Genomic DNA, 25877 nt, shown 5'->3' with positions numbered 1-25877 from the left:
GATGATTAATCACCCCTTTTCTGTAAGTGAGAACAGGGACACTCCAGAGTTTGGAAACCTGTCCAGGTTCCCTACCAGTAGGGGGTGGTCAGCCTCAAAGCCCAGCCTGAAAGCCATCCAGCATGAGGGCTGAGGACCCCAGCAGGCACCAGAGGGTCTTTGGAGAGGTCACAGGTTGTCAAGCGGGTGAGAACAGGGCAGGGCAAGTTCAGGACCAGCCAGGGCCTGGGTGTTCAGGCAGTGGGAGAGCGGATGCTGGCACCAGTGCCATGCTGGGATCTGCAGGCAGCTCCAGCCACAGCCTTCTGGGGCTGATTTCTGGTCATGGAAGTGAGAACCAAAAGCTGGGGCTGGGAGCACCCTGGAGGGATAGCCCGGGAGCAGGTAGAGGGCCAAAACTGGAGTGGGGGCAGGAAGTGCTCCAGCAGTGACTCCCCAGAGGTGGGTCCCAACCTCCATGTCGGCCAATTCCAGGTGACCCCACCGGGTTTCCCCCACTCCTTTGTCCCGCGGAGCCCCTCCCTCATGAGTGCTGAGCCCAAGGGCCAGGCTGTCCCCAGGGGCGGAGAGTTGCGGGCCCTTCCCGATCCAGTAATGGGCCTGGGAGATGCCAGATTAGCGTGTTGCCTGTCCGGAGAGGTGGGCCAGCTGATGCCCAGGTCGGGGCCCTGCCGCTGGCCACATTGGGCTCCGGTCCAAGGCTAGAAGGCTGGCCCCAGCTGCAACCCCTTTCCGGCTCCTCTGCCACCCACCTCCCGGGGCTGGCCAGCATTGGGGAGCCGGGCGGCCGCAGGTAAAGGGCTTGGGGCGGCGCCGGCGGCGAGGGCGCTGCAAGGAGGGAAGAGCGGCGCCGGAGGGGTTAACCGCGGGAGGAGGGGGGCTTCTGCCGGCGGGAGGGGGGGTCCCAGCCCCAGCGGCCGCCCGCTCCGCCCCTGCCGCCTCCGCGGCCCAGTCGGCACCGGCGAGGCCGTGCTGGAACCCGGGCCTCAGCCGCAGCCGCAGCAGGGCCGACAGTAAGTGTGGGGCGGGCTCCGGTGCGCGGGCAGGACTCCGGGGCAGGGGCGCCCCGGGGGCGACTGGCCAGGCGGGGTGCCCACCTCCCACGCGTGGGCGCCTCAGGGAGTGGTGTGGCCGCCGGTCCCGCCGCCCGCCACGCTCCGAGGCGTAGCTGTGGGGACGCGGGGGAGGCGGTGGGAGCGAGCTGCGGGCGCTGCGCGGTGGCCCTGCGGTCTGGCGTGTGCACGCGAGTGTCCGCACACATGTGCGTGGGCTCTGGGTGCCCTGGCGCGGCCGGCACGCCCATGGGGGCCGGGGGTGCCCGGGCGTCTGCGGAGTGTGCAGGTGGGGTGCGTGCGTGCAGCGGGGCGGTGCGGCGCTGCAGCCTCGGGGTGGAGCGTGGGCGCGCGGGTCTTTGTGCCCGCGCGTGGCGGCGCGTGCCGGGGCGTGTGTGCGCGTGGGCGCCGCCGCCCGCTGTCAGGGACTGACAGCTGTCCCGGGGACTACCGCCCCGGTGTGGCCTTTGCGGACCCCCTCCCTGCTTTTTCCGGGAACTGGGCGTCCCCCGCACCCCTCCTCGCCTGGGTGCGGGACCCACCCCTGGGTTCCTCGAAAGTCCGGCGGGGCGCGGGGGCACCCTGGAGGGCCAGCCGGGAAGCAGGGGGAGGCGAGAGGGGACGGAGAAGCCGCGGAGATGCTGTCGCAGCCGCAGCCGGCGAGCTGGGACCCACCATTCCCCTGTCCCCGCCCTACGCTGTCCGGCCTCTCCTCCGGGTTTCCCTTCGGACGTCTCTGAGCCCCCCTCAGCCTCCTCCTCGAGGGCCAGTTCCCCACACTCCCCCAAACCCCCCACATTTCCTCATTCGCCCCGCTTCCCCCTAGCCAGGCTTAGGCTCTCTTTCGGCCTCCCACTCGCCTTCCTTTCCCTTCCCCGTGCCCTCCTCTCTTTCCTCCCCCGGTGGTCCCCGACAGGGGCAGCGGAGGTAAGGGGAAGGCTGGAGATAGGAGGGGGACTGGGTGTGTTCAGTCAGAGGGATATCTGTGGACAGTGCGGCTGGGGACTTCATGGATCTTTGGGTGTGTAGGGGATCGAGGAGAAGGGTGTGGATGTCAGGCCAGCTCAGTGACCCCAGCATCCCTGGTTTTGCCCGCAGTGACGACAGCTCCCCAGGAGCCCCCTGCCCGGCCCCTCCAGGGGGGCAGTGGAGCTGGCCCGGCGCCTGGGCGCGCCATGCGCAGCACCACGCTCCTGGCCCTGCTGGCGCTGGTCTTGCTGTACTTGGTGTCTGGTGCCCTGGTGTTCCGGGCCCTGGAGCAGCCCCACGAGCAGCAGGCCCAGAGGGAGCTGGGGGAGGTCCGAGAGAAGTTCCTGAGGGCCCATCCGTGTGTGAGCGACCAGGAGCTGGGCCTTCTCATCAAGGTGCGTGGGTGGGCCTCAGCCCTTTCAGCTGTCACCCATCACCCCTGGCACTAGCTGCGTGCCAGTGAGGCCCTGTGCCGGTGCTGCTTTCAGATCAGTATCCCTGAGGACGGGGTGCAGCCAGAGGCTGTGGGACAGAGGCTGGGGTCTAGGTCTCTGTGTTTTCAATAGGGCAGCAATGGGGTCATTTGTTTTCCTTGGAGAGCCTGGCACAGAACTGTGAACCTAGATTGTGTCCTTCAGGGTGTGATGGTGGTGGGATGAGGGGAAAATGAATGAATGAATGGCCATAGCACAAGGGCTATGTTACATTTGCACAGGTCTCACTCACCGGTCTAGTTGCCACATAAAATCCAAGACTCTCATTTAAATGTGAATTACAGTTAAACCACAAATGCCCTTTTTTTTTTTTTTTTTTTTTTTTTTGAGACTGAGTCTCCCTGTGTCGCCCAGGCTGGAGTACAGTGGTGTGATCTCAGCTCACAGCAACCTCGGCCTCCCAGATTCAACTGATTCTCCTGCCTCAGTCTCCCAAGCAGCTGGGATTACAGAGATGCAATGCATCACCACGCCTGGCTAATTTTTGTATTTTTAGTAGAGATGGAGTTTCACCATGTTGGCCAGGCTGGTCTCAAACTCCTGACCTCAAGTGATTCACCCACCCCAGCCTCCCAAAGTGCTGGGATTGCAGGCATGAGCCACCACGCCTGGCCCACAAATGCCTTTTTAATACAAGTCCATCCCGTGCAATATTTTTGTTTGCTAAAATCTGGCAACCCTACCTACACCGATTCCCATACATTTTTTGGAGTCATGTGTCTTAGAAAAACCCAAGAACACAGTGAACACACCCCCTCCCCCTGGAAAAGTGTGCATATGAGCGTGTGCAGGTGATTTGGGAGGGTTCCAGGATCCATGCCACCAGGGATGCCAGGTCAGGTGCCCCTTCCCCCTAGGATGCATGCTTACCATGTGGGGAGAAGGGGGGTACGTCAGGGTTCCCTGAGGCACTTCTGGTCAGACTCCAACCATAGACTCAAGAAAGTTTTGGGCTGCAGCTTTCTGGGGTACAGTCAGCCAGGCACCTCTGTTGCTTTCTCTGATTTCCGAGTCACTGTCATACAAAAAAATGAAGACCTAGCTTTAATAAATTAATGTCTATTACTTGAAATTGAAGAGTACCCTTTGTTCCCTGCCTGTTCTTTGTGGAGGGAGGGACCATTGGCACGGAGGCCTCAGTGTTCCAGCTGATTCTCAAGGCAGCAGGACTCAGAGCAGAGATGTGTGTGGGGTGGGGTCAGGACACAGACCACCTGACATCATCTCTGACACTTCCAGAATGCCAGTGGAGGCTCAGAGAGGCCTGGGAAGAATGTGTCTGGCCAGACCACAGGGCAGAGGGAGGGAGGGAGGGAATCTGACCTAGTTTGTCTTCACGATGGAACTGCTTTTTTCCTGGATAAGAAAAAGGAAGAAAAGGAGAGGCAGGACTGAGAAGGGTGGGTGACAACCACTTTATTTCTCTTTCACAGTAGGATTCACTCCCTGAATTAGTTGTGCAGCTATTGTGCACCTACTGTGTGCTAGGTGCTGTAGTGTTATACGCCAAGGGGATATTGGGGTGGATCAGACACAGGGTCTGCCTTGGAGGGTGTCACATCTAGGGAGGGGAGAGATCCATGGTCAGACAGATCACTGTAGGATTCAGTGGAAAGGAAGTTTCCTTCCTTCTGTGAAGCACCAATTGTGCTAGGCCTTGAGCTAGGTGCTGGGGACCAGGAGGGAGATGGCAGCGGCCTGAGGGATGACCTGGTGATTGAAACACACCAGGTGAGAGGGATAGAGAGTAGAGACGAGGGGCAAGAGATGCCCATGTGGAAAGACAGCATGGGCAAAGGCGTGGAAGCTAGAAAGTTCCGGAGCATTTTGCAGAACCTGGAGTTAGCAGATGCCTAGTCATTTGAAGCAAAAATTAGAACACACAGGATGACACAGGATTTTCCCCTTAAGTCGTGAATTTATTGGAAAAGGGTTGCAAAATACACATTAAATCACTTTTAATTAGCTCTTTCACTTCTTGCTTTTATTAAAAATTATTACAGGAAATGCAATCATGTCAGAAAATCTGGGGGGAAGGTTGCTGTAACATGGGGTGCCAAATTGGAGTCCCAGGGACAAGACTAGGGGAAGGGAGGTGGGGACCAGTTTGAAAAAAGGGCTTCAATGCTGGGCTGGGGAGTTTAGGCCTGCAAGGAGTGGGGAGCCATGGAGGGCGCTGAGCAGTCATTTTAGGAAGATCAGTTGGGACTGAGTCTTGCTAATGAGGACTGCAGTCAGGGAGAGAAGAAGTGCTTTACGATGTGCCCCACAGACACCCTTCTTGTGCCTTGGCACTGCTGCTTGGGGAAGAGTCTCTTTGGCTTCCTCTCACCTGGGGCAAGCACTCTCAAAATAGTCCCTGCCCGTGGGAGCTGCATGCTGGCGAGAGGGAGACATCCAAATAGGGACATTACGTTCATTTAATAATATGTATTGGCTGGTCTGAGTACAGTGATGTTGTTTACAACTAATTGATCACAACCAGTTACAGATTTCTTGGTTCCTTCTCCACTCCCACTGCTTCACTTGACTAGCCTTAAAAAAATAGTAATACTTATTGAGAGGTGCTCAATCAACATTACTTACACTGCAGCACAGGGTTTGGCTTGGACTTCGGCAGGGTTGGGATGTGTGTGTTTTTGTGTGTGCGTATAAACCTTCTAAAAATTGGAAGCAAAATTTTGTGGCACATAAACCTTCCTGGAGAGAAAGGCCCTAGCTTTCATGAGATTTTCTAAGGAAACGGACTCAAATTCAGCTTCCATAGGTGCAATGGGAGGGTGGGTTTGGAAAGCTAGAAACACAGGGTGTGGTCACTGCTTGAGAACTTAACAGTCAGTGCTTACTTTGTTGCAAGTTCACAAAAAATCTGGGAGGCAGATGCTGTCATTATCATCCCCACTTGAGACATGTAGAAGCCGAGGCCAGACAGTTAACTTGCCCAAGGTCCCACAGCATAAACATTTGAAGCCAGGCAATCTGGTCCCAGGTCTGCTCCTGACCATGGTAAAAGTGGAAATTTGTTGTCTGAAGTTAGGGGCCAGATACCAAAAATGTTTCTCAGACATTGCAGAGGTCAAACAAACTTGCCTGCAGGTAGACTAGACCCAGTTTGCATCTTCTGCTGTAAGGGACTGCCTCCTGGGAGACCAGAGAGAAGGGGAGAACAGGGAGGAGCAGGGGGGGGAGCCACCCTACAGACTGGAGGGGCCACAAGTTGGCCTAGACAGGAGGGAAGAACTGAAGCTCCTCCTTCTATACCTTATCCTGCAGGAGGTGGCTGATGCCCTGGGAGGGGGTGCGGACCCAGAAACCAACTCGACCAGTAACAGCAGCCACTCAGCCTGGGACCTGGGCAGCGCCTTCTTTTTCTCAGGGACCATCATCACCACCATCGGTGGGGGAGGGGATTGGCATGTGGGGGACGGTGGCATGTGGGGGACGGGCAAGGAGCTTCCTCATGGGGGAAGGTGCAGGGAGACGGAGGGGTCCCAGGCAGCCCCTAGACTTCCTGCATCGCCCCTCTGCCCAGGCTATGGCAATGTGGCCCTGCGCACAGATGCTGGGCGCCTCTTCTGCATCTTTTATGCACTGGTGGGGATTCCGCTGTTTGGGATCCTACTGGCAGGGGTTGGGGACCGACTGGGCTCCTCCCTGCGCCGTGGCATCGGTCACATTGAAGCCATCTTCTTGGTGAGCTGCTCCATGCCCTGCCTGCCCTTGTGCTGGCCTCCAGCTACCCTTCCCCATGTCCCTGGCACATGAGTGCCCCCCACCCCCACCGCCCGCCGACCCTAAGCCTCTCCCCACAGGCTCCTGGGGGCGGGAGTGGACAGTATGGGAGTGGGGATTGTTGGTGTCTCCTGGGTCCTGTCTACTGCCCCTCCCCGCAGAAGTGGCACGTGCCACCGGAGCTAGTAAGAGTGCTGTCAGCGATGCTCTTCCTACTGATCGGCTGCCTGCTCTTTGTCCTCACGCCCACGTTCGTGTTCTGCTATATGGAGGACTGGAGCAAGCTGGAGGCCATCTACTTTGTCATAGTGACGCTTACCACCGTGGGCTTTGGTGACTATGTGGCCGGTGAGGCCGCCCTTCTTGTGCTGCACTTTCCCATCTACTTTATTCCTGATCAGGGGCTCTGCACTCCCACCTTTCCCTCCAAATCCATGTGGTTGCTCTAATGCCTGCCTCCATCATGGAATGCACCATCACAGCCTTGCACACACACCAGCGCCTTATGCATACTCACATTCTTGTATGCTTGAGTCCCATGCATGCTCACACATATATTAAACACACCCCTCGCATGTGTCACATTCTTGCACAGGAGCGCCCCTTCTTGCATGCTTTGATCTTGCACACTTTCAACTCATGCACACCACTCATTTTCCTGCCTCCACTCACACACTCAAGCACATACCCATTGCCGTAGGGAGCACAGGTCCTCTCCAGGAGCTGGGAGGGGGACACTGAACCAGAGCTCACAGGCTTGCCCCACAATCCAGTTCTTTCTGCCTTTCCTGGTGGTATCCCAGGCGCGGACCCCAGGCAGGACTCCCCAGCCTATCAGCCGCTGGTGTGGTTCTGGATCCTGCTCGGCCTGGCTTACTTCGCCTCAGTGCTCACCACCATCGGGAACTGGCTGCGAGTAGTGTCCCGCCGCACTCGGGCAGAGGTAGGCGCCCAGGGTTGGCACTGCGTCTGTGCACTGTGGTGCAAATGTGCTGTTCCCTAGCAGGGGGTTGAGCAGGTTGTCTCCTATCCAGGGTGTGGGCTCCTGAGGCAGGGGCTGAGTGAGCCTCTGTGTGTGCCTCGCAGGGAACAGAGGGGTATATGTTTGTGGGTAACTTCACCACCCCTGCCCTCATGGGTAGGATTGCCAGATTTAGCAAATAAAAATGCAGAAAGCCAGCTGGGACAACATGGTGAGACCCCGCCTCTAGAAAATACACAAAAATTAGCCCTGCGTGGTGGTGTGTGCCCAGTTACTCGGGAGGCTGAGATGGGAGGATCACTTGAGCCAGGGGAGGTCGAGGCTGCAGTGGGTCATGATTGCACCGCTGCACTCCAGCCTGGGCAACAGAGTAAGCCCTGGTCTCACAAACAAACAAACAAATAAACAAAACAAAAAAACCCAAAACTCAGTTAAATTTGAATTTCAAATAAATGAAATTTTAATTTGGCCGGGCGCGGTGGCTCATGCTTGTAATCCCAGCACTTTGGGAGGCTGAGGCGGGTGGATCACGAGGTCAGGAGCTCGAGACCAGCCTGGCCAACACAGTAAAACCCTGCTAAAAATACAAAAATTAGCTGGGGGTGGTGGCAGGCTCCTGTAATCCCAGCTACTTGGAAGGTTGAGGCAGGAGAACTGCTTGAACTGGGAAGGCAGAGGTTGCAGTGAGCCAAGATCCGCCACTGCACTCCAGCCTGGATGACTGAGCTAGACTCCTCTCAAAAAAAAAAAAAAAAAAAAAAAAATATATATATATATATGTATGTATGTATATATAAAAGCATGTCCCAAATATTGCACGAGATATAGTTATACTAAAATTTATTTGTTGTTTCTCGGAAATTCACATTTAGCTGGGCAATTTGTATTTTGCCACCTTTCTGGGAGCACCCAGCGGAGGAGCCCTTCCATCCTCCGGGCTGGCTGAGGCTAGAGGACCAGGCAGAAAAGAGGGTTGGGGGTTGATCCCTGCTGGTGAAGGGGCAGGTTCCTGGGGGGTCGCGGAGGGGATCCAGGACCTCTAGTCGAGGGCTGCTTTCCCTCTCCGTGCAGATGGGCGGCCTCACGGCGCAGGCTGCCAGCTGGACTGGCACGGTGACGGCGCGCGTGACCCAGCGAGCCGGGCCCGCTGCCCCGCCGCCAGAGAAGGAGCGGCCACTGCTGCCTCCACCGCCCTGTCCAGCGCAGCCGCTGGGCAGGCCCCGATCCCCTTCGCCCCCGAAGAAGGCTCAGCCGCCTTCCCCGCCCACGGCCTCGGCCCTGGATTATCCCAGCGAGAACCTGGCCTTCATCGACGAGTCCTCGGACACGCAGAGCGAGCGCGGCTGCCCGCTGCCCCGCGCGCCGCGAGGTCGCCGCCGCCCCAATCCCCCCAGGAAGCCCGTGCGGCCCCGCGGCCCCGGGCGTCCCCGAGACAAAGACGTGCCGGTGTAGGGGCAGGATCCCCGGCCCGGGCCTCTCAAGGGCTTCGTTCCTGCTCTCCCCGGCATGCTTGGCTTGTTTGACCAAAGAGCCCTCTTTCCACGAGACTGAAGTCTGGGGAGGAGGCTACGGCTGCCTCTCCGCCGTCCCCCGGCCCTTTCCTCACTTCCATCCATCTCCAGACCCCCCACGGCTTTCTGTGTCGCTGCCCCGGGCGGGCGTGTCCCTCACAGCACCTCACGACTGTGCCTGAAAGCCTGCATCAATAAATGAAAACGGTCTGCACCACTGCGGGCATGACGCTCCCGGACGCTAGTGAGTGTGGAAGTGCTTTCCTCGGGCCACCGTGGGGGCACATCTGGCCTCCCGTGGCCCCCAGGCCGAGGGTCCCCGGGCACCCAGGTCGGTCAATTCTCCGCCCTCTCGGCTGGGCTCAGGCCCGCGTCTCTGCCTGGAGGCTGCTGGGTAGGGTCCGGCGTGGGGATCAGCCGGGATGGGCTGTGCGTCTCCAGCCTCTGCACACACTTTGGGGGGTGGGGTGCGGGGGTGGAGAGGCAGGGGAGAGAGGATGGCATCTCGCGTGGCGGGCTGTCGTTTGAACTCTCCCGGCGCGAGAGGCCCTGCCCCGCCCCCTTCCTGGAGCGTTGACCCCCTTCTCGTCCTGAGGCCTGTGGCGTCTGGGTCCGTTGGGGCAGAACCATGGAGGAAAAGCCTTCGAAAGTAAGACCTCTCCCCGGACCCCTTACTCTGTCCGCTCCCAACCCACCTTTGGTCCGACTCGGGTCCCCGGCGCGATTTCTTACTCAGCCTTGGCTTCCCGCAGCCCCCACCCAACCAACCCCACGCTCTACGGGATCCCCGCCCGGACCCGGCTCAGATCCCCAGCCTGCTCTTCCTTCCGGCTCCAGCCACCCGCGACCCTTGGCTCCCTCCTTGTATGTGGCCCACAGGTGTCGCTCAAGTCTTCCGACCGCCATGACTCGGACAAGGAGAGCGTGCACAGCGACATTCGGGACCTGTGGACCACGACCACGCTGTCCCAGGCACAGCTGAACATGCCGCTGTCCGAGGTCTGCGAGGGCTTCGACGCGGAGGGCCGCAGCATTAGCAAGACCCGCGGGTGGTACAGCCCGGGGAGCCGCTCGTTGGACGAAGGGGACAAGGCCAGCCACAAGCCGGAGGAAATGGACGAGCACGCGCTGGTGGAGCTAGAGTTGCACCGCGGCAGCTCCATGGAAATCAATCCGGGGGAGGACACCGCATCCCAGATCGAGGCCGGTCAGTGTGGCCTCGCCAGGCCGTGGGCGCCCGCGGGGCAATAAGCTAGCCGGGGACTCAATTTCTGGAGCTGTAAAATGGGGGGAAGCTGATGGGATCCAAGTTTCTAGGATTCCCTGGGAGAGGCGCCAGCGCGAATCTTTCGCCCTTTAAATCCGCCAGGCATTCTTGGAGCGCCCCCTCCCGGGCAGGCGTTGTAATAGGCCTTTCAGTCGTAGCGCGCAGAGTCCGGCGAAGGACGCACCAAATAAATTGCGCAAAGATCCCGCGGTAGGACCTGCGGGGTTTTCTTGTTTTGTTTTGGAGACAGGATCTCGCTCTGTCGCCCAGGTTGGATGGAGTGCAGTGGTGCGATTATAGCTCACTGCAGTTCAAGTGATCCTCCCGCCTCCCGCCTTTTTTTTTTTCTTTTTTTTTGAGACGGAGTCTCGCTGTGTCCCCCAGACTGGAGTGCAATGGCACGATCTCTGCTTACTGCAACCGCCGCCTCCCGAATAGCTGCGATTACAGGCGTGCGCCACCACGTGCGGCTAATTTTTGTATTTTTAGTAGAGACGAAGTTTCACCATGTTGGCCAGGCTGGTCTCAAACTCCTGACTTCAAGTGATCCGCCAGCCTCGGCCTCCCAAAGTGCTGGAATTACAGGCTTGAGTCACTGCACCCGGCCTTTGTTTTTTAGAGACGGCGTCCTGCTTTGTCGCCCAGGCTGGAGTGCAGTGTTGTGATCATAGCTCACTGCAGCCTCAAACTCCTAGGCTCAAGGGATCCTCCAACCTCAGCCACCCCCACCACCCTGAGCTGGGAGGACAGGCCGGCACCACCCTGCTCAGCTAATTTTTTATTTTTTTGTAGAGAAAATTTCGCCATGTTGCCCTGGCTGGTCTCAAACTCCTGGGCTCAAGTGATCCTCCTGCCTCGGATTCCCAAAGTATTGGGATTACAAGTGTGAGCCACCGTGCCCAGCAAGACCTGCGTTTTTAATGGAATCATCCCGCCTTGTCTTATGATTTGCGCTGGTTGAGGAGGTGTATGTCTTTCCATTAGTCAGTTGCTGGTTACAATTTCTTTTTTTTTTTTTTTTTTTTTTTTTTGAGACAGAGTCTCGCGCTGTGTCACCCAGGCTGGAGTGCAGTGGCGCGATCTCGGCTCACTGCAAGCTCTGCCTCTCAGGTTCACGCCATTCTCCTGCCTCAGCCTCCGAGTAGCTGGGACTACAGGCGCCCGCCACCACGCCCGGCTAGTTTTTTGTATTTTTAGTAGAGACGGGGTTTCACCATGTTAGCCAGGATGGTCTCGATCTCCTGACCTCGTGATCCACCCGCCTCGGCCTCCCAAAGTGCTGGGATTACAGGCTTGAGCCACCGCGCCCGGCCACAATTTCTAAGCCTCTACTACACGCTGGACACTGTCTGGCACCCCCTCAAACCACTTCATCAGAGTCAGAACCAATAACAGTATAACAATGGTCACATATTGAGCACTTGCTGTGTGCCAGGCACGGGGCTTCCCCCGGATTGTCACCTTCAAACTGGATTGTCACCTTCAAACTTCACAACCTGCATAAAGAGCTATTTTCTTCTTTTTTTTTTTTGAGTTGGGGTCTCACTCTGTTGCCCTTGCTGGAGTGCAATGGCGTGATCTCGGCTTACTGCAACTTCCGCCTCCCCGGTTCAAGCAATTCTCCTGCCTCAGCCTCCTGAGTAGCTGGGATTACAGGCGCCTGCCACTATGCCCAGCTAATTTTTGTATTTTTAATAGAGATGGTGTTTCACCAGATTGGCCTGGCTGGTCTTAAACTCCTGACCTTGTGATCTGCCCACCTTGGCCTCCCAAAGTTTTGGGATTACAGGCATGACCCACCACTTAGCCAAGAGCTATTTTTATTACCCCATTTTACTGATGAAGAACTTGAGGGTCAGAGAGTGTCAGTCACTAGTCCTAAGTGTCACACTGTGGGGCAGTCAGAACTGGAACCAGGTGGGTGGGGCTCTAAAGCCCAGGGTTGTAACCTCTGTCCCATGCTGACCCCACATATGTGGCGCCCGCTGGTGGGGAGACCTTTCGGTTGCACCAGGAGCTGGTCTCTGAAGGCCATTCCCTCTCACAAGGTGCCTACCCATCTCCTCTGCCCCAGGGAAGGCCCAGGAGTCTGCAGATGACTGACCCTTTCTTCTCTTCTCCCAGAAAAGTCTTCCTCAATGTCATCGCTCAATATTGCGAAGCACACGCCCCATCGAGCCTACTGGGCAGAGCAGCAGAGCAGGGTTGGAGGGGCTGGGGAGACTGGGAGTTTCAGTGGGATAGGGGATAGGCAAGTTGGGGGTTGCTGATAGGACATGAAAGTTGGGGGTGGTTGGCAGGGTGGAGGGGCAGGCAGGCAGGCTGGTTGGGGGTTTGGGGGCCACAGGGAGCAGGTGGGGGCATTTCAGCTGTGGGCAGAGATGAAGTCCCCTGGACGCCTAAGCCTCTTGCTGCTTCTCCAGCTGCCGCTGCCCCTGATGGAACTCATGGAGAATGAAGCTCTGGAAATCCTCACCAAAGCCCACCGGAGTGAGCTCCCCGCCAACCCCCAAGAGCTACCACGACAGATTTTGGTGGATCTTGCAGGGCTGGGGCCCAAGGGTTGGGGTTTCAGGGTGCCTTAGTCTTGTCAGATGCCCTTGGCACTCACAAGTATTCCAAGGGCCCCATAAAAGTTAAAAGCTGAGGGACTGGGCACAGGAAGAACCAGTGGGGGACATGTGATGGGCAGAGGCCTGGGCTCCAGGCTGAGTGCAGGCCCTCTCTAGCTGAGGGAGGCTTTTCTGTGGCTGTTTCTCCACCTGCCCAGTGGGATAACAGCCTTGGTATGGCCTCGACTCCCTCTGGTTGGGGAGCCTTTGGACAGTGGATTATGTGGGTGAATTTCTGCTGCTGGGGTAGGAAAGCCCAGTGGTGATAAAGGGCCGGCTGATGGCTTAGAGCGGGTGGCTGGTCCAGAAGGTGGCCAAACTGCTCGCTACCACTGCCCTAGTTCAGGCCTGCAACGTCTTCCCTAGCCTTGACCTTAACACTCAGCACCCTTAGAGATGCAAAGTTCCCCAGGCTAACAGAGACCTGAGTGCCCTGCGCTGCTGCTACCCCGAATCATCTGCGGTTCCTCGAACTACATATGGGGCGCCCGCTGGTGGGGAGGCCTTTCGGTTGCTCACTGCCCTGAGCCGAGCTCTGCCCTCCTCCTAGGCTACCAGTTAGGGATCGGCAGGGACCACTTCCTGACTAAGGAGCTGCAGCGATACATCGAGGGGCTCAAGAAGCGCCGGAGCAAGAGGCTGTACGTGAATTAAAAACGCCACCTTGGGCTCGAGCAGCGACCCGAACCAGCCCTGTGCCTGCCCGGTCCCCAGACCCAAGCCCGAACCCATCCGAGTGGAATTTGAGTCCTAAAGAAATAAAAGAGTCTATGCATGGTCCGTGAGTCAGTGCATGGCAGCCCGCGTGAGGCGGACGCACGTGGCCCCGCCCTTCCCCGTGACCTTCATTCGGTCACCGCAGTGACCTTGAGCTTTCTCCGTCCGGGCCCTATCGGCCCTACCTTCCGGGACTCGCAATCCAGGGCTTCTTGCATGTTTTAAGTCGGCTTCACCCACCCCGAGTTCCGCAGCTCTGTGGGGATACTGGGTCTATGGTTCGAGTGCCCAGTTGGTGTCGCTTTGGGGGAAGTGGCTAGGGGGAAGAGAGAAGGGGGAAGGGGGCAGCACCTCCCCCTTCGCGACGGCGCGCTAGGCTCCGCCCCTCAAGCATAGGTAGCAGGTCCAGCCTCTCCACCCGTCCCGCCCTTGCGTTTTCATATGTAAGTGGTCTCTCGGCTCCGCGGTTGCAGCCTGCACCGCCTCTCCCACTCCTCGCGCGCGCAGCGCACCCCACCTCCTCCGTTACGAAAGCGCGCTTCTGGCCCCACTAGCTCCCGACTCTAATCCCCCAACCCTCCGCGTCTCCGGCCCCGCCCCTCCCAGGGGCCGCGTACGCATGTGCGCCGCAGTGGCTCGGCAGGCTGCGGGGCGGGACTTGCGCGAAGGCCCGCCCACTGGCGCTGCCGGCTCCGCCCCGACTCGTACGGGCGCGCAGGCGCCGCCCGCCCCGCTGGTCTGATTAGCATAGGACCCCGGGCCCCGCCCCCTGTTTTGCATGCGCACGGCCGGCCCCGCCCCCGCTGTCAGCTGGAGGAAGCGGAGTAGGAAGCGGCCGCGATGTCCTTTTGTGTCCTACAAGCAGCCGGCGGCGCCGCCGAGTGAGGGGACGCGGCGCGGTGGGGCGGCACGACCCGAGGAGGCGGCGGAGGAGGGGCCGCCCGCGGCCCCCGGCTCACCCCGGCACTCCGGGCCGCTCGGCCCCCATGCCTGCCCGAACGCCCTGTCGGAGCCCCAGGTCCGGGGGCGGAGGGGAGCGCTGCCGCGGGGGTGGGCGGGCGGGGCGCGGGGGCCATGTGCGAGCGCGACAGGGAGGCGGGCGGGGCGGGCTGCAGGCGGGGTCCAGCTCTGGGGCCAGTCCGGGCCATGGTTGGGACCCAGTCGACGGTCGGACTGGTCCCTCAGACGCGGGATCCGGCGTCTGAGTCCTGGTGGGCCGGCCTGGGGCAGGATCTGGCTCTGGCTACGGGTCCTGACCCGGGTCAGGGTTGGGCCTCCGATCCGGCCCGCCCCGGGGCAGGGTTCAATCCCCCACTTGACGAAGTCCCTGGGGCTGGCCCGGGTGGAAGACGGGGAGGGCTCTGTGTCGGGGAAGGGGCTCTGAAGACCACGTGGGGGCGCTCGAAGGGGCCTGGGGCCACCCTCCTCTCTGGGTCAAAGGTCATCGCACCGGCAGGGGAGAACTTCCTCCTCCTTGGCTCTCCCCACTTACTTCCTGATAACCTGGTAGAGGTCTCCCGCGGGCGGGGTGGGGAGGCATAGCAACTTTAGGCAACTTCCCAAAGGTGTGCGCAGGTTGGGGGGGTGGTACGCGGCGCCCCGGGAGGTGGCGGCCTCTGCGACAGCGGGAGTATAAGAGTGGACCTGCAGGCCGGTCTCGAGGAGGTGGAGCGGCACCCGCCGTGTGCCTGGAATCGGCATGCTGGGGCAGGAGGGCAGCCGCGTGTCAGGTGTGAAAAGCTCTGGAGGTGTTTTCATGAGTCCGTGCCTGTGCTTGTGGATGTGGGGACCTAGTGAGAGTGTGTGTGATCATGAGCCTTGATTGAGTTCGCAGATGGGGTGTGCGCTCCAGGAGAAGTATGTGAGCACAGGTGTGAGCAGGAGTGAGCACGGGTTTGGGAAGGCCGGTGCGAATGTGAAAACCCCCAGCAGAGAGCGAGCCTGCGTGGGCTTGTGGGGCCCCTGAGCACCTCGGTGAGTGGAGTGTGTGAACTCGGTGTGAGCACGTCCACTGGCCTTGGGTCTGGGCTTCAGTGCACGCTCTCCAATGCAGAATATCCACATGAGGGCAGGGTCTCAGAGGTACCCCCAACATCTGGAGAAAACTGGGAAGTATCCTGCCCCTGTCTAGGGATTCCAGGTGGGGTTGAAGGTTGCCTGGGGGCTACGGTTACCCTGCTCCCTGGACTGGGTGGGAGTAGGGCCTTTCTAAGCCTCCCCCAGGTTCCCAAGGGAGAGACCAGCTGTCAGTTACTGGCCCTGAAGACTCTGTTTCCATGGCAACAGCTGGGAGGGGGGCAGTGTTACTGGGCAGTCCTTCCTTGGACTCTGCCCCCATTCCTCCCCCCTTGCTGGGCCTGGAAGCCTGGCCCTAGGCCCGAGGTTGGGCAACCCGTGTGGCAGGGTGTCTCCCATCCCCCATCCCAGTGCCTCCCTACGAACCCACGGGTCTCTCCCTGCAGGTGACCAGCACCATGTCCAGCCAGGTGGTGGGCATTGAGCCTCTCTACATCAAGGCAGAGCCGGCCAGCCCTGACAGTCCAAAGGGTTCTTCAGAGACGGAGACCGAGCCTCCTGTGGCACTGGCCCCTGGTCCAGCTCCCACCCGCTGCCTCCCAGGCCATAAGGAAGAGGAGGATGGGGAGGGGGCTGGGCCTGGCGAGCAGGGCGGTGGGAAGCTGGTGCTCAGCTCCCTGCCCAAGCGCCTCTGCCTGGTCTGTGGGGACGTGGCCTCTGGCTATCACTATGGTGTGGCATCCTGTGAGGCCTGCAAAGCCTTCTTCAAGAGGACCATCCAGGGTGAGCCCCCAGCCCACTCCCCTGCCCTTTGCCCTGCACCCTCTGGGTGCAATAGGCCCCCAGATGGCTGTGGCACCGCTTGAGGCTGGCAATCTGGTGTTTCCAGGGTCTCTACCTCCCAGAGACACCCTTTCCCTGAGAAGTATGGTAAACGCACTGGGTGTACTGATGCATTGCAGTGGATGTGAGTGAGCTCAGGGTACCACCTGGGTACTCTAGGCCCAGCACCTTCTACAGTGGCTCTGAAAGAGTCCAAGGCAGCCTCTGTTCCTAAGCTTTGTTCTTGCTTCTGGCAGCTTTTGACCTCTCCCCAGCATAGAACATGTCCCCTTTTTCTTAATTTTCCCAAAGCAGCACCAACACAAGGCAGATTTTAAATTTTTTTTTTTTTTTTTTTTAGACAGAGTCTCACTCTGTTGCTTAGGCTAGAGTGCAGTGGCACGATCTCTGCTCACTGCAACCTCTGCCTCTGGGTTCAAGAGATTCTCCTGCCTCAGCCTCCTGAGTAGCTGGTACTACAGGTGTGCACCACCACGCCCAGCTAATTTTTGTACTTTTTTTTTTTTTGAGACACAGTCTTGCTCTGTCACCCAGGCTGGAGTGCAGTGTCGCAATCTCGGCTCACTGCAAGCTCCGCCTCCCGAGTTCATGCCATTCTCCTGCCTCAGCCTCCCGAGTAGCTGGGACTACAGGCGCCCACCACCATGCCCGGCTAATTTTTTTTTTTTTGTATTTGTAGTAGACATGGGGTTTCACTATGTTAGCCAGGATGGTCTCGATCTCCTGACCTTGTGATCCGCCTGCCTTGGCCTCCCAAAGTGCTGGGATTACAGATGTGAGCCACCGCGCCCAGCCAATTTTTGTATTTTTCGGAGAGACAACGTTTAACTATGTTGGCCAGGCTGGTCTTGAACTCCTGACCTCAAATGATCCACCTACCTTGGCCTCCCAAAACAAGGCAGATTTTTATCAGTGCTTGAGAGGGACTACATCATAGTTTAGCACCCAACTTTAAAAAGACTAAGAGGCGAGGCTGGACATGGTTGCTCACACCTATAATCCCAGCACTTTGGGAGGCCAAGGTGGGTGGATCACCTGAGGTCAGGAGATTGAGACCAGCCTGGCCAGCGTGGTGAAACCCCATCTCTACTAAAAATGCAAAAAATTAGCTAGGCATGGTGGCTCCCACCTGTAATCCCAGCTACTTGAGAGGCTGAGGCAGGATAATTGCTTGAACCCAGGAGGCGGAGGTTGCAGTGAGCCGAGATCACACCACTGCACTCCAGCCTGGGTGACAGAGCGAGATTCCGTCTCGAAAAAAAAAAAAAAAGTTGGGCTTGGTGGCTCATGGTCTGTAATCCCAGCACTTCCAGCACTTTGGGAGGCCAAGGCGGGCAGATCACGAGGTCAGGAGTTCGAGACCAGTCTGACCAACATGGTGAAACCCCGTCTCTACTAAAAATACAAAAATTAGCCGGGTGTGGTGGTGAGTGCCTGTAATCCCAGCTACTTGGGAGGCTGAGGCGGGAGAATCACTTGAACCTGGGAGGCAGAGGTTGCAGTGAGCTGAGATTGTGCTACAGCACTCTAGCCTGGGCAACAGAGTGAGACTCACGTCTCAAAAAAGAAAAAAAAAAAAAGACAGGCATCTCTGCTCTTAAAAGTCACTAATTTTTTTCTCACTCAGGAAAGCTTATCAGAATTCGGGGGAATGAGCAAGATGCTGACGTAAACATTGCCTGGGAAGCGCCTATTATTTCCATTATTTCTGCTTTTATGTAACCATTGGTTACTTTGGGGGCCATAATACATATAATTAAAAAAAAAAAAAAAGGCCAGGCATGGTGGCTCCCACCTTTAATCCCAGCACTTTCAGAGGCTGAGATGGGAGGATAATAAGGTCGGGAGTTTGAGACCAGCCTGGCCAACACGGTGAAACCCTGTCTCTACTAAAAATACAAAAATTAGCCAGGCGTGGTGGTGGGTACCTGTAGTCCCAGCTACTCAGGAGGCTGAGGCAGGATAATCGCTGGAACCCAGGAGGCGGAGGTTGGAGTGAGCCAAGATCGTGTCACTGCACTCCCAGCCTGGGCGACAGGGTGAGAGTCCGTCTCAAAAAAAAAAAAAGTCTTGAGTGCTTACCTTGTGCTAGGTACTGTGTTCTTTTATGATCTCAGTTAGTCCCCATAGCAACCCTCTAAGGTGTCAGTACTGTTATAAGTGAGACTAAGAGAGGCATTTGAAACTTTGTTGAAGTCTCACAACTAGGAAATGGCAGAACCAGGATTTGAACTTGGGTCAGTATAGGTCCAGAGCTGAGCTCTTCAATGTTAGACTGCTGCCTCTGCTTATTACTAGTAACACGAAACTTTGGACAGACGCCAAATGACTGATTGTGACATTCCAGCAAGTTTTTTTTTTTTTTTTTTTTTTATTTGAGATGGAGTTTTGCTCTTGTCCAGGCTGGAGTGCCTGCGGTCGTGGCTCACTGCAACCTCTGCCTCCCGGCTTCAAGCCATTCGCCTGCCTCAGTCTCCGAAGTAGCTGGGATTACAGGCACCTGCCACCATGCCTGGCTAATTTTTGTGTTTTTAGTAGGGATGGGGTTTCACCATGTTGGCCAAGCTGGTCTCAAACTCCTGCCCTCAGGTGATCTGTCCTCCTCACACTCCAAAAGTGCTGGGATTATAGGTGTGAGCCACTGGGCCCAGCCAATCCAGCAAGTTTTAACTTGGCCAAAATTCACTGATCTAAAACTTTGTGCACCTTTCCCGCTCTGAAGACCAGTGAGCCAGCAGGCCAGGGTGCAGATGTCTCCTACCTACCCTGGGGCCCCTCACTGTATGTTGACTCTTGACAAATATTTATTGCGTGCTGGCTGTGAATAGGAATTGTATATTGAGCACTTAGGTGTTATGAACCATGCTAGATGTTTTGCCCACATTATCCCCTTTAATTCGGGGCACTTTTACAGCTGGGAAACTGAGGGTTCAAGGGGTTAGGTATGGGACTTGCCCAAGGTCATAAATGTATGTGGTAGCCAGAGTCCCTGCTCGGCACAGACCTATGCTTTTCTGTCCTGGCCAGTGTTCCAGGCCTTGGGGACACAGCTGGGGCTGAAGCAGGGCTGTTTCTGCCCTCAGGCACTTTTCCTCCTGGCAGAGGGGAGAGCTGGGCAACAGTGAGTGGCACAGACTTGTCTTATTACAGCTGTGGTATGTGCAGGAAAGGGAGTTGCTGGTTCTGAGGCTCCAGAGGGCTTGTCTTTTTTTTTTTTTTTCTGAGACGAAGTCTCGCTCTGTCGCCCAGGCTGGAGTCCAGTGGCGTGATCTCGGCTCACTGCAAGCTCCGCCCCCCAGGTTCACGCCATTCTCCTGACTCACACTCCTGGAGTAACTGGGACTACAGGCGCCCACCACCACGCCTGGCTAATTTTCGTGTATTTTTAGTAGAGACGGGGTTTCACCATGTTAGCCAGGATGGTCTCGATCTCCTGACCTCGTGATCCACCCACCTCGGCCTCCCAAAGTGCTGGGATTACAGGCGTGAGCCACCGCGCCCGGCCTCTTTTTTTTTTTTTTAGACGGAGTCTCGCTCTGTTGCCCAGGCTGGAGTGCAGTGGTGCGATGTCAGCTCACTGCAACCTCTGCCTCCCAGGTTCAAGCGATTCTTCTGCCTCAGCCTCCCAAGTAGCTGGGACTACAAGCACACGCCACCACGCCTGGCTAATTTTTGTATTTTTAGTAGACACGTTGGTCAGGCTGGTCTCGAACTCCTGACTTTGTGATCTGCCTGACTTGGCCTCCCCAAGTGCTGGGATTATAAGCGTAAGCCGCTGCGTCCGGCCTTTTTTTTGAGACAGAGTTTTGCTCTGGTTGCCCAGGCTGGAGTGCAATGGCACGATCTCAGCTCACTGCGCCCTCCACCTCCCAGGTTCAAGCAATTCTCCTGCCTCAGCCTCCCGAGTAACTGGGATTACAGACATGCACCACCATGCCCAGCTAGTTTTTTTTTTCTGAGATGGAGTCTCGCTGTGTCACCCAGGCTGGAGTGCAGTGGCATGATCTTGGCTCACTGCAACCTCTGCCTCCCAGATTCAAGCGATTCTCCTGCCTCAGCCTCTTGAGTAGCTGGGATTACAGGCGTCCACTACCATGCCAGGCTAATTTTTGTACTTTTAGTAGAGACGGGGTTTTACCATGTTGGCCAGGCTGGTCTCGAACTCCTGACCTCAGGCAGGTCTCGAACTCCTGCCTTGGCCTCCCAAAGTGCTGGGATTACAGGTGTGAGCCACTGCGCCCGGCCATGGTGTCTTGAGCTGAGTGTAGAAGCCCAAGTAGGGGGTAGGAGAAAACGCACTGCGAGGAGAAATGCGCTGCTGGCCTGCTGTCTAGCTGTGTCATTTGGTCCTTGTGACGCCCTGTGAGGCCGGGAGGACCACCAGCACCACGTTACTAGTGCTGAGGACCTCCAAAGTGACAGTGAGCAGAGGGAGGTGAGGGAGCCTGTGTGAACTTCAGGACCAGAGCTCCAGGCAGGGCCTGTTGGAGGAACATGGAGGAGGCGAGAGCAAGGAGCAGAGGTCAGAAGGTGGCAAGGAGCAGGGGCATAGGCCTGGGAGGACGTGGGTTTGCTTGGGCTTGGACTCAGAGAAGGGAAATCCCTGGAGGGTTTTGAGAAGAGGAGGTACAGGATGTGATGGAGGCTTAATAGAACCCTCTTGGCTGCTGTGTTGAGAACAGACTGGAGCAAGCAGGGACAGAGCAGGAGGCCAGCGAGGGGTGGGGTGACAGTGACTATCGGGTCAAAGGTGGAAGTAGTTGCCAGGAGCAGGAGGTGGATTCTGGACCTAGGGGGAGGTAAAGCCCACCAGAATGTGTCGGTGGCTTGGATGTGGGGTGTGAGAGGAACCAGAGATTCTGCCCAGGTTTCTTTTTGGGCAAGTGAACACGTGGAGTCCACGTAGGCTGTGTTCGGTCTGAGATGCCTTCTAGACATGCAGGATGTCGAGGAGGCAGCTGGAGAGATGGGTCTGGAGCTCACAGCAGGTCCAGGCTAGAGATAGAAACATGAGAGCCCCACAGCTGGAGAAGATCGCCATAGGATTGGAGATGAACTCCAAGGACAACCCTGGCAGTCTGGATGGAAGAGCTTGGGAAGATGCACAGAAACCACAAAGTGGCTGGTGCGGTGGGAGGAAAACCACAGTGTATGGTGTCCTAGAAGCAAAAGAAGAAAGTGTTTAAGTGTTTCTAGGAGCAGGAAGTGATCAACGGCCTTAGATCCTTCTTTTAGGCCAAGTAACATGAGGACTGAGAATTGACAACTGGATTTAGCAACGCAGAGGTCTTTGTGGCCTCATCAGCAGATGAGGGCTGTGGGCCAGAGATGAGGCTTGGGGCCGAGATGCAGCCCCTCTGCCTGTTCCAGCTCCTCCCTCATCCAGGCAGGGTCTCCCCGCCCAGCAACCACTCCCCTCCCTGCCCGCTCATGGCTGCCTGCTCTCCCTTTCCTCCCCGTACCCCCAGACCTGTGTTTGCCCGGGGAGAGTCAGGGTTCTCCTGTCAGCTGGGTCCCCTCCCGACCCTGGGAGGCTGCCTCTGGAGCCCTGCCTCTTCTTGGCAGGGAGCATCGAGTACAGCTGTCCGGCCTCCAACGAGTGTGAGATCACCAAGCGGAGACGCAAGGCCTGCCAGGCCTGTCGCTTCACCAAGTGCCTGCGGGTGGGCATGCTCAAGGAGGGTGAGCGCTGGGCAGGGGCTGGGTGAGGGCTGGGGGAGTGGGGGGGCCCGGGCCGGATGGGCGCGAGGCCTGGGAGTTCTGGTGAGTGGACTGGGGGAGGACAACTCTGGAGAGCAAGCCCCACCCCGCCCACAGCACCGCAGTCACAGTCCTATCTGTCCTACAATTCAAGGAGTGCGCCTGGACCGTGTCCGGGGTGGGCGGCAGAAGTACAAGCGGCGACCAGAGGTGGACCCACTGCCCTTCCCGGGCCCCTTCCCTGCTGGGCCCCTGGCAGTCGCTGGCGGCCCCCGGAAGACAGGTGAGAGCACTGTGGGTCCCTGGGACTAGGACACGGGAGGCCTATGTGTGGCATCATAGTTAACCTTTGGCACTGGGACCTGTATTTCCCCTTCGTCTCTTCACTCACTCATTTCCCCAAGACATGTGAAAATGCCTTTCCCTGCATTGGGAAAAGTAGTAGGACGGGGAACAGGGACGATTTTCCAACACTCACAGCCTGTCCACAAACACACGGGCCTTCCCTGGGAGACTGCGCTCTTCGCGGAGGGAAGTCGCTGGCCAGCTGCTACTGAGGCAGGCCACAGGGGGAGCGACTCTGGGAAGATGCTTGACCCCTTGAGGCTTGACTCTTGTCCTCTAATTGTCACCGCAGCCCCAGTGAATGCACTGGTGTCTCATCTGCTGGTGGTTGAGCCTGAGAAGCTCTATGCCATGCCCGACCCCGCGGGCCCTGATGGGCACCTCCCAGCCGTGGCTACCCTCTGTGACCTCTTTGACCGAGAGATTGTGGTCACCATCAGCTGGGCCAAGAGCATCCCAGGTAAAGGGCCCAGGTGACCTGGGGCTGCCCTGAACAGGCCCGGCTCTGGTGCGCTTGCTCAGCCAGGCCCGCTTCCCACTGCCCCCTAGGTTTCTCATCGCTGTCGCTGTCTGACCAGATGTCAGTACTGCAGAGCGTATGGATGGAGGTGCTGGTGCTGGGTGTGGCCCAGCGCTCACTGCCACTGCAGGATGAGCTGGCCTTTGCTGAGGACTTAGTCCTGGATGAAGAGGGGGCACGGGCAGCTGGCCTAGGGGAACTGGGGGCTGCCCTGCTGCAACTGGTGCGGCGGCTGCAGGCCCTGCGGCTGGAGCGAGAGGAGTATGTTCTACTGAAGGCCCTGGCCCTTGCCAATTCAGGTGAGTCTGGAGCAGGCACGGACAGGTGTCTCCGTAAGGTCTTCAGGTTTTTAACTCAGTGATGGTGACACAGTCCCATTTTGCAGATAAGGAAAACTGAGGCTTAGGGAAGAACAATGATTTGCTCAAACTCAAAAAGCAAGCCAAGTGCAGGCTCCAAACTGCACACAGGATTTTGAGCCCTAGTGCCATGCTAATGCAGAAAGGTCAAGTTTAGTGGGAGGGAAGATGGGGACGGTACAAGGTGGCCATAGTTCAGGGAGAAAAGGTGGGGTTCTGGCCCACGTGCTGGAGCAGTGAGTGGTGCCCCTCAATCAGCCAATCAACAAATCCTCATTTGGCTCCTCCTTAGACCCCATCCATCAGTGTTCAAGATGTGGGGAGTGCCCTTGCCAGAGATAGCCCAGGCCAATACCATGCTCCTCTCTTCTTGCAGACTCTGTGCACATCGAAGATGCCGAGGCTGTGGAGCAGCTGCGAGAAGCTCTGCACGAGGCCCTGCTGGAGTACGAAGCCGGCCGGGCTGGCCCCGGAGGGGGTGCTGAGCGGCGGAGGGCGGGCAGGCTGCTGCTCACGCTACCGCTCCTCCGCCAGACAGCGGGCAAAGTGCTGGCCCATTTCTATGGGGTGAAGCTGGAAGGCAAGGTGCCCATGCACAAGCTCTTCTTGGAAATGCTCGAGGCCATGATGGACTGAGGCAAGGGGTGGTCCTGGTGGGGGTTCTGGCAGGACCTGCCTAGCATGGGGTCAGCCCCAAGGGCTGGGGCGGAGCTGGGGTCTGGGCAGTGCCACAGCCTGCTGGCAAGGCCAGGGCAATGCCATCAGCCCCTGGGAACAGGCCCCACGCCCTCCCCTCCCCCCTCCTAGGGGGTGTCAGAAGCTGGGAACGTGTGTCCAAGCTCTGGGCACAGTGCTGCCCCTTGCAAGCCATAACGTGCCCCCAGAGTGTAGGGGGCCTTGCGGAAGCCATAGGGGGCTGCAGGGGATGTGTGGGAGGCAGAAGCCTATCTCAGGGAGGGAAGGGGATGGAGGCCACAGTCTCCCAGTGGGTGATGCTTTTGCTGCTGCTTAATCCTACCCCCTCTTCAGAGCAGAGTGGGACTTGGAGAGCAAAGGCCCATACCCCTTCGCTCCTCCTCTCATCATTTGCATTGGGCATTAGTGCCCCCCCTTGAAGCAATAACTCCAAGCAGGCTCCAGCCCCTGGACCCCTGGGGTGGCCAGGGCTTCCCCATCAGCTCCCACCCAGCCTCCTCAGGGGGTAGGAGAGCAATGCCTCTATGCCCTGCAGAGCAATAACACTATATTTATTTTTGGGTTTGGCCAGGGAGGCGCAGGGACATGGGGCAAGCCAGGGCCCAGAGCCCTTGGCTGTACAGAGACTCTATTTTAATGTATATTTGCTGCAAAGAGAAACCGCTTTTGGTTTTGAACCTTTAACGAGAAAAAAATATATAATGTCGAGCTCAAGAACACTGTGTGTTTGGTGTCATTGGGTCAAGGGTTGGGGATATACACGGCAGAATTTGGAAACAGGGTATACATCAACAAAAACATTAGTCATAACAGGAAAAACTGGCGCCTGGCACAATCAACTCTCAGTTTCCTCTTCACTCAGCAGCATGTTGGGGATCCCGCGGCTGATGGGGAACATACGTCCAGACTCCGGGCACTGCAGGGTGCCCTCTATCACTTCCACCTGCGGGCGGGGAGGGACAGAGCTGAGCACTGGCAGCCTCAGTGAGGGAGGCAGGTGGCCCAGGAAGCAAGTGATGGGCCGCTTCTCACCTCCAGCAGCAGATGGTGCATGGTCCTCAGAAACTCTTCATTCTCCTCATATCCCTCAACCGGCCCTTTAGGCACCTGGATCAGGCTCAACTGTGGGCAAGAGGCGAAATTATCTCCGGGCATCCCGAACTCCCGCCTCAGCCCGGCTGAGGTGTGCCCGCCCCGCACTCTCCGGGATATGCTCGGGCGGGGTAAGGATCCTCACATTATCGGCCGCTTCCAGGAACGCCGCCCACTCCACCTTAGGTATCATACGCGCCACGAAGTTGGGGTTGAACTCCACAGGGCAGATACGGACCTCAGTGGCCTGGCAGGGCGGAGGAGTTTAGGCAAGCACTGGACCCCGGCCCACCATCCCACCCGAAAAGGGAAGCCCGCCGTGGTACCTGGAGGCGCAGGGGGAAGCCACGGGACCCCACCCCCCGCACATGCGAGCTCAGCAGATTGTGGGTGAGCAGTTTCATATCGCCGAACAAGCGCTCGTCAGGCCGGAACCGGAAAGAGGGCGTCCTCCGCTTCGTCACTTCCGGGGATGCTCCACTCGATGCTATTGGCTGGCCAGGAGAACCGGAAGTGGCGAACTTACTGGAAATTCTCGTGCTTGCGGGAGCTGAGCTAGGTAGGTGAAAGACCTGTCGGGTCACGCGCCACTACCGGAAGCGTCTCAGCAGGAGGTTCCTACAGCGCACGCCCAGCTTTTTTTTTTGGCACAAATCCGTCGTAACATGCAAATCATATGCAAAATAGCTGCAATGCAGGGGCTCTCGTTGAATGCAAAACAAACATGTTTTACTCCTACACAGGCGCCTAACACCGTCGTCTTCGGTACCCCGCTTTCGGCTAAGGGGGAGAAATACTGCCCTATCTGTAAATTAGACCCGTGGAAGCCGAGCGGCACCTCATTCTTATATGCAAATTAGCTGCCCCATTGCCGAAAGCTCTGCCCAATTTGTAATTGCGTCTGCTGTCCAGCCAGCCCCCGATGCAAATAAGGCGAGGGTCCCGGAAGCTCTGTTACACGCGTGGCCGC

General features: G+C 57.8%; 4 protein-coding genes across 8 annotated transcripts; 3 read left to right on the top strand and 1 right to left on the bottom strand.

Moving 5' to 3' along the window:
* Positions 1 to 329: 329 nt before the first annotated feature.
* On the top strand, positions 330 to 13396 carry KCNK4 (potassium two pore domain channel subfamily K member 4). Of its 4 annotated transcripts, XR_003115619.1 has the most exons (11): positions 956 to 1013; positions 2151 to 2416; positions 5789 to 5912; positions 6048 to 6208; positions 6409 to 6595; positions 7051 to 7190; positions 8301 to 9389; positions 9620 to 9947; positions 12132 to 12211; positions 12431 to 12497; positions 13170 to 13396. XR_003115619.1 is itself a non-coding variant. In XM_025356446.1 (7 exons), exons 2-7 carry the CDS (start codon positions 2228 to 2230, stop codon positions 8679 to 8681), a joined length of 1182 nt encoding a protein of 393 aa, XP_025212231.1. In that variant the 5' UTR covers positions 330 to 793; positions 2151 to 2227; the 3' UTR covers positions 8682 to 8979. The 4 variants fall into 4 exon arrangements, 3 of the variants coding, with proteins under 3 accessions (XP_025212231.1, XP_025212230.1, XP_025212229.1); XM_025356446.1 differs by lacking the exons at positions 956 to 1013; positions 9620 to 9947; positions 12132 to 12211; positions 12431 to 12497; positions 13170 to 13396 and adding an exon at positions 330 to 793 and having other exon boundaries at positions 8301 to 8979; XM_025356445.1 differs by lacking the exons at positions 956 to 1013; positions 9620 to 9947; positions 12132 to 12211; positions 12431 to 12497; positions 13170 to 13396 and adding an exon at positions 1244 to 1346 and having other exon boundaries at positions 8301 to 8979.
* On the top strand, positions 9341 to 13399 carry CATSPERZ (catsper channel auxiliary subunit zeta). The gene is made up of 5 exons (XM_025356447.1): positions 9341 to 9389; positions 9620 to 9947; positions 12132 to 12211; positions 12431 to 12497; positions 13170 to 13399. Exons 1-5 carry the CDS (start codon positions 9369 to 9371, stop codon positions 13271 to 13273), a joined length of 600 nt encoding a protein of 199 aa, XP_025212232.1. The 5' UTR covers positions 9341 to 9368; the 3' UTR covers positions 13274 to 13399.
* A 738-nt stretch (positions 13400 to 14137) lies between these two features.
* ESRRA (estrogen related receptor alpha) lies at positions 14138 to 24529 on the top strand. The gene is made up of 7 exons (XM_025355607.1): positions 14138 to 14354; positions 15799 to 16135; positions 21761 to 21877; positions 22050 to 22178; positions 22533 to 22700; positions 22790 to 23059; positions 23496 to 24529. The coding sequence occupies exons 2-7, from the start codon at positions 15811 to 15813 to the stop codon at positions 23753 to 23755; spliced, it is 1269 nt and encodes a 422-aa protein (XP_025211392.1). The 5' UTR covers positions 14138 to 14354; positions 15799 to 15810; the 3' UTR covers positions 23756 to 24529.
* Positions 24348 to 25875, bottom strand: TRMT112 (tRNA methyltransferase subunit 11-2). Of its 2 annotated transcripts, none has more exons than XM_025355614.1 (4): positions 25234 to 25875; positions 25053 to 25154; positions 24848 to 24922; positions 24348 to 24758 (listed from the first exon to the last, which is right to left on the bottom strand). In XM_025355614.1, the coding sequence occupies exons 1-4, from the start codon at positions 25309 to 25311 to the stop codon at positions 24651 to 24653; spliced, it is 363 nt and encodes a 120-aa protein (XP_025211399.1). In that variant the 5' UTR covers positions 25312 to 25875; the 3' UTR covers positions 24348 to 24650. The 2 variants fall into 2 exon arrangements, with proteins under 2 accessions (XP_025211399.1, XP_025211398.1); XM_025355613.1 differs by having other exon boundaries at positions 24480 to 24758; positions 24848 to 24937.
* Between the last annotated feature and the right edge of the window lie 2 nt (positions 25876 to 25877).

Source organism: Theropithecus gelada, chromosome 14 (genome assembly GCF_003255815.1).
Source record: "Theropithecus gelada isolate Dixy chromosome 14, Tgel_1.0, whole genome shotgun sequence".
Classification (NCBI taxonomy): Eukaryota; Metazoa; Chordata; class Mammalia; order Primates; family Cercopithecidae; genus Theropithecus; species Theropithecus gelada.
This window is presented reverse-complemented; position numbering and strand designations above follow the sequence as displayed.

Excerpts from the sequence above, each read along its gene's own strand:
- CATSPERZ (XM_025356447.1), top strand. The coding sequence starts at position 9,369 with ATGGAGGAAAAGCCTTCGAAA. Across the intron at positions 9,948-12,131 it reads CGCATCCCAGATCGAGGCCG|AAAAGTCTTCCTCAATGTCA; the intron begins GTCAGTGTGGCC and ends CTCTTCTCCCAG. Across the intron at positions 12,498-13,169 it reads CCTCACCAAAGCCCACCGGA|GCTACCAGTTAGGGATCGGC; the intron begins GTGAGCTCCCCG and ends CCCTCCTCCTAG.
- KCNK4 (XM_025356444.1), top strand. The coding sequence starts at position 1,260 with ATGTGCGTGGGCTCTGGGTGCCCTGGCGCGGCCGGCACGCCCATGGGG. Across the intron at positions 2,417-5,788 it reads AGCTGGGCCTTCTCATCAAG|GAGGTGGCTGATGCCCTGGG; the intron begins GTGCGTGGGTGG and ends CTTATCCTGCAG. Across the intron at positions 6,209-6,408 it reads ACATTGAAGCCATCTTCTTG|AAGTGGCACGTGCCACCGGA; the intron begins GTGAGCTGCTCC and ends CCCTCCCCGCAG.
- TRMT112 (XM_025355613.1), bottom strand. The coding sequence starts at position 25,311 with ATGAAACTGCTCACCCACAATCTGCTGAGCTCGCATGTGCGGGGGGTG. Across the intron at positions 24,938-25,052 it reads TCCTGGAAGCGGCCGATAAT|TTGAGCCTGATCCAGGTGCC; the intron begins GTGAGGATCCTT and ends TCTTGCCCACAG. Across the intron at positions 24,759-24,847 it reads TGCACCATCTGCTGCTGGAG|GTGGAAGTGATAGAGGGCAC; the intron begins GTGAGAAGCGGC and ends CCCCGCCCGCAG.
- ESRRA (XM_025355607.1), top strand. The coding sequence starts at position 15,811 with ATGTCCAGCCAGGTGGTGGGCATTGAGCCTCTCTACATCAAGGCAGAG. Across the intron at positions 22,179-22,532 it reads TGGCGGCCCCCGGAAGACAG|CCCCAGTGAATGCACTGGTG; the intron begins GTGAGAGCACTG and ends TTGTCACCGCAG. Across the intron at positions 23,060-23,495 it reads CCTGGCCCTTGCCAATTCAG|ACTCTGTGCACATCGAAGAT; the intron begins GTGAGTCTGGAG and ends CTCTTCTTGCAG.